The sequence below is a fragment of the Muntiacus reevesi genome, chromosome 9, assembly GCF_963930625.1.
Source record: "Muntiacus reevesi chromosome 9, mMunRee1.1, whole genome shotgun sequence".
In the NCBI taxonomy this organism is placed as follows: Eukaryota; Metazoa; Chordata; class Mammalia; order Artiodactyla; family Cervidae; genus Muntiacus; species Muntiacus reevesi.
The window spans coordinates 9744454-9752191 of record NC_089257.1 but is presented as its reverse complement, the minus strand read 5'-3'; the positions used below and the strand labels follow the sequence as shown (position 1 = coordinate 9752191).

The following is a 7738-nucleotide window of genomic DNA, read 5'->3' as shown; positions in this document are numbered from 1 at the left end:
AAGTTACAAAGGATTATGAATCAAAACATCAAAATAAGAAATGTGTTAAAAATATTGTTCAATTAAAGCATTAGATAAAAATTAAATAGTAAATGCTAGATTACTTATTTAACTTTTTATTTTAACATAAATTCAGAGTTTCAAGGAAAGGTGATAATACATTGCGAAGAATTCTGGTACAACCTTTGCCCATATTCCTTAAATGTTAACCATTTTAACACATTTTTTTCTTTGAACTTTTGATTGTCAAAGACATGATACCTCTTTATTTTTATAATATTTATTGTCTTCTCTCTAATTATACAAACAATATTTTTCATTGCACACAAATAGAAACACAGAAAATCCTAAAGTAAAAATTAACCATCGCCTATAATCTCCATTCTCAGAGATAACCTTCATTTGCTTTTACCCCAGTACCTACTTTTTCTTTAGTTTTTCTTTATTATTATTATTTTTTTTGTTTGTTTTTAAGTTGAATTATAGAATGCTCATTAAAAGGAGTGATGCTGAAGCTGAAGCTCCAGTGTTTTGGTCATCTGATGTGAGAGTTGGACCATAAAGAAAGTTGAGCGCTGAAGGATTGATGCTTTGAAACTGTAGTGTTGGAGAAGACTCTTCACAGTCTGTTGGACTGCAAGGAGATAAAACCAATCCATCCTAAAGGAAATCAGTCCTGAATATTCATTGGAGGGACTGATACTGAAGCTGAAGCTTCAATAATTTAGCCACCTGATGCAAAGAACTGATTCATTGGAAAAGACCCTGATTCTGGGAAAGATTGAAGGCAGGAGGAGAAGGGGGTGACAGAGTATCAGATAGTTGGATGGCATCACTGACTCAATGGACATGAGTTTGGGTAAACTCCCGGAATTGGTGATAGACAGGGAGGCCTGGCGTGCTGCAGTCCATGGGGTCACAAAGAGTCGGACACGACAGGAACTGAACTGAACTGAACTGATGCAAATAGTTGACTCATTGGAAAAGTCACTGATTTGGGTGAAGATTGAAGGATGAAGGAAGAAGGAGAAGAGGGCATCAGAGGATGAGATGACTGGATGGCATCACTGATGCAATGGACTTGAACTTGGGCCAACTCCGGGAGATGGTGAGGGACAGGGAGCCCTGGGATGCTGCAGTGAAGGGGATCTCAAAGAGTCAGACACAATTGGGTGACTGGACAATAATAACAAAATAACTGGCTTGCAACACTAGGTTGGTTCCATCCGCACAACCTGGTGACTTGCCAGGAGCCAGCACACGAGATCCCACCCATGACAAGGTCATGAGGAGAAGACCTGACAAGCAAGGCAGATCAGGACTTCAGCGATTTCAAAAAGCTGCCCCGGCGCTCACCTTAAAGATGATCTCTGTCTTTCTGATGCTTGCTGTTTTAGACTACTCCCTAATTTCTGTGACACAGGCAGAAGGCCTTCCCCGATCTCTCTCCAAACAGAATCAACTTAGAACGTTAATCAATATGTCCCCCAGACGGTGGTATCCTATAAGATAATCCAGGAAGACAGGAGTGTTTCGATTTAGACCCCTTTGCTGGCATTCTAGCCTGCTTGGCAAATGTGTACTAATGCACAAGACTGCTCACAACATCTTAATCATAAACAGCATAAAGAAACTGATCACACAAAAGGCTCTAATCGGCACAGAGTCCTTCGGGGGTGAGGAAGCCCTATTAGAGAACACAAAAATATTATTCTAAAAATGGTGATAGTTAAAGATTTAGAAAAATAAGAGTTTAGAATTGTTCATTTTAACCAGGAATGCTAAACAGGGGCTGCCTCACTTGAGCTGCAGTCTTTGTGTGGTAAACATTTTAGATAAATTGAACTGATAACTTCTGCAAAAGGACTGACCTTTGTGTTCATTACAGAATAGATCACTGAAGAAAACAGCTTTGCATTCACCTAGGTCATAAAATGTCAGTAGGCCCCGAGGCCAGAAGATAATGTACAAGACTCTCACAAAGAAGTATGCAGAAAACACCCTGGTTTCATGTAGGACAAGCTGATGTAATATTAAACTATCTTCCGCTTAAAAATGTACTAACTTAGAATATAAAAGCTACAGTAAAAAATAAAGATTTGCCAGACTCTGCTGCACACCCCTAGTCTGGCCTCTCTCTGTCTCTCTGTCTCTCTGTCTCTCTCTTTCTCTCTCTCTCTCTCTCTCCCCCCCGCAGACTTGGCCCTATCAAGCCTGGTCTCATGTGTCACGTCTCTCTCTCCGACGCTGTTCATCCTGAGGGTACCCCCTGGATCCTGCCGAGGCTGGACCCCGGCAGTGACTGAACACTCTTATACGTTACAAAACAGTCACCATGGTTTGTCCAGTTACTGTCTGTTACCATGCACATGTCTTGCAACGTAATTGAGTTTATTCCCCATGCTGCTGCGTTTCACACAACGACTCATTTATTTTGTAACTGGAACTTTGCCCTTCTTAAGATCTCTCACCTCGTTCACACATCTCCCCACTCCACTTTCCTCAAGAAACTGCTTATTCCCTGTTTTATTGTGTTAATTTGATTTTTAGATTTCACATGTCAGTTGAATTGTATGGCATTTGTCTCTTTCTATCGGACATTTCACTTAGCATAATACCTCCTAGGTTTATTCATGTTATCACAAATGACAGGATAAAAGGAGGGAAAAATATATTGAACCCAGCAGGTGTGAACAAAACAGCTTTTTGATATATTTGTAATGGGTTTCATGACAGGCCAGGACAACCAAGAGGATATCATCACAGTAGAAGTGATTTATTATGTTTGAATGACAGGAAGATAGGTGGAATGTAAGAATTGCTTGTAGGAGTCCCACAGAGAAGCTATATAGATATGTGCTAAGCACCATCTGAATACAGACCTTTTTGTTCACAACAATGGTATAGAGTAAAGGATTACACATGGCCATATACCTGTCACGAGCCATGACTGGGAGCAAATAAAATTCACAAACCACAAGCCTGATAAAGCAAAACAACTGAGTGGCACAAGCAGGTGAGGATATCCTTTAGCTTCTTGGAGGAAGTTCACCAGAGTGTTAGGAATGACCGAGGAGGTGTAGCAAAAATCAACCAGAGCTAGGTGGTAAGGAAATAATACACAGCTGTATGAAGCTGAGGACTGACATGAATTAGCATGATTCACCCAAGATTACCCATGACACTAATTAAGTATATCACTGAAAAATCCCAAAAAGAAGGACTTCAAGCTCAGGACTGTCTGTGAGTCCCAAGAGGTTGAATTCAGTTACTTCTGAATTATTGTGTTTGGCCATGAATTGCATATAGAAGCATATCATACTGTTATCTCCAGAACATCCACTGCAGATAATCTTTCACTTTGTGGATTAAGGACTTCACTCATGCTTATTTTATGGTGACCATATTGGAAAGATAAATCCTCATTGGTCAATGGCCCATTCTCAGATTTCAGTGCTGCCTGCTTTGGATTTGAAGGGATTTGCTGCAGGCAGGAATTCCAACACACTGAGTAGTCAGGATACTTGTTAAGGAAGACAGAATATCTTGCATTAAAGTATAGGATATCATGTATATGAAATTCCAGCATCATAGCTAGTATAGCAGGGTAAATATTTCAAGAGTTAAAGAGATGGCTGTGAATATATTAAGAGTAATATATTAAGATGAAACACTAGGCATTTCAACTAGAATTAAGACAATCATGACTCTTACTAAATATTATTCTTAATGTGCTAGCCAATGCAATGAAGGAAAGGGTGAAATATAGTAATATATAAAGTATGAAAGTGTATCTAAAAATGTTAGTGAAAAGATAATATTGGATTTTTTTATGATTGTGACAATGTCTTCTATTACAATGCTATGTAATGAAAATTATAACATAATTTTCACAAAAATGTGAAACTTCAAAGAAAAGTGAAAACAGTTTTCAGAATTCTACCTCACATGATAAACAAAACATTTAAACATAAAGCTTAATTTAATATTGAGCTTAGCAATATTAAATTGCTGTATTCATCTTATATATTCATGTGATTTATATTTCAGTCAAATAAATTCATAGTTTCACATTATTTTTGGTAGAATGACATTTAGAAAATAGATTCATCTATAGTCTTGATCTTATGATAATAGATTTAGTGTTTGTTATTAGCTTCATCTTCACACTGTTGAAGAGATGGAGGCATACACAAGTGTCTGAGATGTTTTGATTCCTCAAAGGTCAGGCCTAGCATTCAGATTCGGGCTTTCAGACACCAAGGATCATGCTCTTTAATTGAATAGCTGTGCAATGGTAAAAGTTCCATCTTGCCAAGACAGGACAGTGTGAATTCAAAGACGTTAATTACAGGCTTTGAGTATATAGGATAAAGACTCATGATTTGCTGCAGGAACCACTGAAATGTTCAAATAGTGGATAAATGTGTCTAAAGAAAAGACAAAAAAAGAAACTTTTGAGAACTGTAGATTAAGTCAACCCTGTATCTCTATGATTCACCAAAATATACACTGTATTTACACTCTCTGGTTATGCTTCATTAAACATTCAAATGGCACACACACACACACACACTCACACATATGGTCTTAACAGGTGGTGCTAGTGATAAAGAATCTGCCTGCCAACTCAGGAGATGCAGGAAATACAGATTTGATTGTTTGGTCAGGAAGATCCACTGGAGAAGGAAATGACAATTCACTCCAGTACTCTTGCCGGGACAAGTCCATGGACAGAGCAGCCTGGTGGGCTACTGTCCACTGAGTTACAAAGAGTCAGACACAGCTGAGCAAATGAGTGCACACACACACATGTTCATTAACATATATTAAAATGATATGCAAACTTCAAACTCAAAACCATTTTCTGTGTAATTGCAAACTTTTAAATTATCATTACACTTATCTGAAATTATACATGCATACCTGTATATCTATATGTATCTATCTATCTATATCACAGTTATCTGTTGTGTACATTAATCCTCATTTATAATTTGGCCTCTCAAGTATAGTATGGTTGGGGCTAGAATTCAGGTTCTTTAGCAAGAGAGATGATGTGCAAATGCTTATGATTTATTATTACTCTTTTGTGTATTCAATATTTAGAAGACTCCAAATTTTGTAATGCTGTCCTTATTTAACTGACAAATAAGCTACAGGAAGCCCACACACAGTTCAAGTCCATCCTTTGACTACAAGGAATGTGTTCTTTTCAGAACTAAGCTGCATTGCCTAATGGTTCATCATATTATAAACTATACCTTACCCATTAATGACCAACTTACCTAAGATCTGCCCAGCATAATTGCATAGGATCCTTGCTACTGGAAAATGATCTATAATGTTTCAATTATTTTGTGTATATTAATTTAGAATATATGATACCCCTGGGATTCCATTCTTGAGTTACACCTTTTTTGATACCTTGAAAAAATATAACAAGATCTCATAGGCTTTAAAAAAAGGAGTTCACTTAAAAATTAGTCTTCAGAGATCAGACCAGATGCCAGGCCATGTTAAATCAGTGACTCAGGTAAACTTAGGATGTAGTATTGTTCTTCTCAACAAACACAATTTGAAAAAAAAAAAAATAAAGACAATTTCTTTTTTTTTTTTTTTTAATTTTTATTAGTTGGAGGCTAATTACTTTACAATATTGTTTTTGCATCATCAAGGCAATTTCTTAAATGTATAAATATGGAGCAGTTTTATTAATTCATTAATTAATTTAAAATTATTTTTATTGAAGTATACTTGATTTATGGAACAGTTTTATAATGTTATATTTTTCTAAGAAACTAGCAAATCAGGGAAAGAAGTACAATGTGCATCTTTGCTCTTCACATGGGATATGATTAATGGAACTGGAGAATCCTGAACCAGGGATTTTAAAGTGATGGAAAGGCGAAACCTTCGTCCTATAACTAGTTGTATATCCAGATAATGGTTTGTTATGCAATTATTCATTTGAGAAATAAAAAAGATTGGTATAAATTCCTATGGAACAAAGAATTATTATTTTAATATAATTTCATTTGAAAATGAGAGAACTGGCAAAATTTTCTAATGGACACTTTTATATCTGAAATCTCATTCTAAGTGAAAACCTTTAGAAAATTTTATTACACAATGAACAGACATGTAGAAATCCAGTATTATGAATAGGCATTTTGGTAGCTTAAAAGAAAAAAATCAGACTGTGAGGAAAATTCTGTTTTTATTTATTTAAGTCATTTTCTTAATTTCATGAACATAAAAGCCTGGTTTCCACTCATGATGACTTTTTTCAGGGCATCTTTCACCTCCTTATTCCTAAGGCTGTAGATTAAAGGATTCAACATGGGAATGATCACTGTATAGAAGACAGAGGCCATCTTATCTGTGTCAAGGGAATGATTAGAACTTGGCTGTAAGTACATAAAGATGAGGGTCCCATAGAATATGGTGACTGCCAGCATGTGGGAGCCACAGGTGGAAAAAGCCTTGCGTCTGCCTTCAGCGGAGCGCATCTTCAGGATGGCAGAAATAATGTACATGTAGGAGACAGAGACAACCAGAAGGGAAGAAATGAACATGAGACCAGCGCAGGCAAAAATCCATAGCTGCTTGGAGTGAGTGTCTGAGCAAGTGAGCCTGAGAAGAGGCATGTCGTCGCAATAGAAATGATTGATGACATTGGAATGGCAGTAGGAAAGGCGAAAGGTGAGGATGGTGTGAAATAGGGCAACCAGGCAGCTGTAGCCGTAGGGGGCAGCCACAAGCTGAACGCAGATGCCGGGGGACATTACGACCCTATAGAGGAGAGGGTTACAGATGGCCACATACCGGTCATAGGCCATGGAAGCCAGCAGCAAGCACTCGGCAGTCATGAAGGCCAGGAAACAGCCCAGCTGGGCAGCACATCCATTGAAAGAGATGACATTCTGTTTGTACAAGAAATTCCCCAGCATTTTGGGTGTAATGACAGAAGAATAGCAGAAATCAACAAAAGCCAAGTTACTAAGGAAGAAGTACATTGGTGTGTCGAGTCTTGAATCTGTTCTGATGACTAGGATCAGACCCAGGTTGCCTGCTGCTGTGAAGAGGTAGATGGATAAGAACAGGACAAAGAGGGGCATCTTCAACTCCTGACGGTCTGTGAGGCCCACAAGAATAAATTCTGTCACCTGGGTGCAATTTAACTGGATCATGTGTCTTCAGTATGTCTGGGTGAAGAGAGGATAATGAAATCCAACTTAATTAAACTCAAGTCTGAATATCCTTTAAAACAATTGCTATTATCAACATGAAAAGGCTAACAGCAAAAGTGCTAGCATCCTTGAGTCTGGCGATGGGACAAAGAGTAAACAAAAAAATAGAAAAATTAAAAAAAAAAAAAAACAGTAAATGAAGACATTTTATAGGAGAGACATGTTTATCTCCCCCAAATCAAGTGCATTTTATGAAATTAACAGCTGAAGATAGAATTTAGTCCACACTGACTCTTTGCTCAAAGCTCTTATTTTGTTTAAAATTTAACATTATTTTTTTAAAACATTAAAGCTATTGCTTTTACCAAAAATATCCTACCATTAATAATATAAAGGAAAATGAAGCCCCTGCAGTGACATCACTCTCACAGACTTGCATATATGATACAAACCCCACATCATTGCAGTGCTGACAGAGCAATGAACAGCATGCTCTAGCCATCTATTCTATACTCATGACTTATTGCAGGGAGGCCACCATGGAT

The 7738-nt window shown here is 37.5% G+C and overlaps 1 protein-coding gene across 1 annotated transcript; it reads right to left on the bottom strand.

Annotated features, from left to right (window-relative positions):
• Positions 1–6233: 6233 nt before the first annotated feature.
• Positions 6234–7193, bottom strand: LOC136174946 (olfactory receptor 8U9-like). Its single transcript, XM_065945213.1, has one exon. The coding sequence runs from the start codon at positions 7191–7193 to the stop codon at positions 6234–6236; it is 960 nt and encodes a 319-aa protein (XP_065801285.1).
• Between the last annotated feature and the right edge of the window lie 545 nt (positions 7194–7738).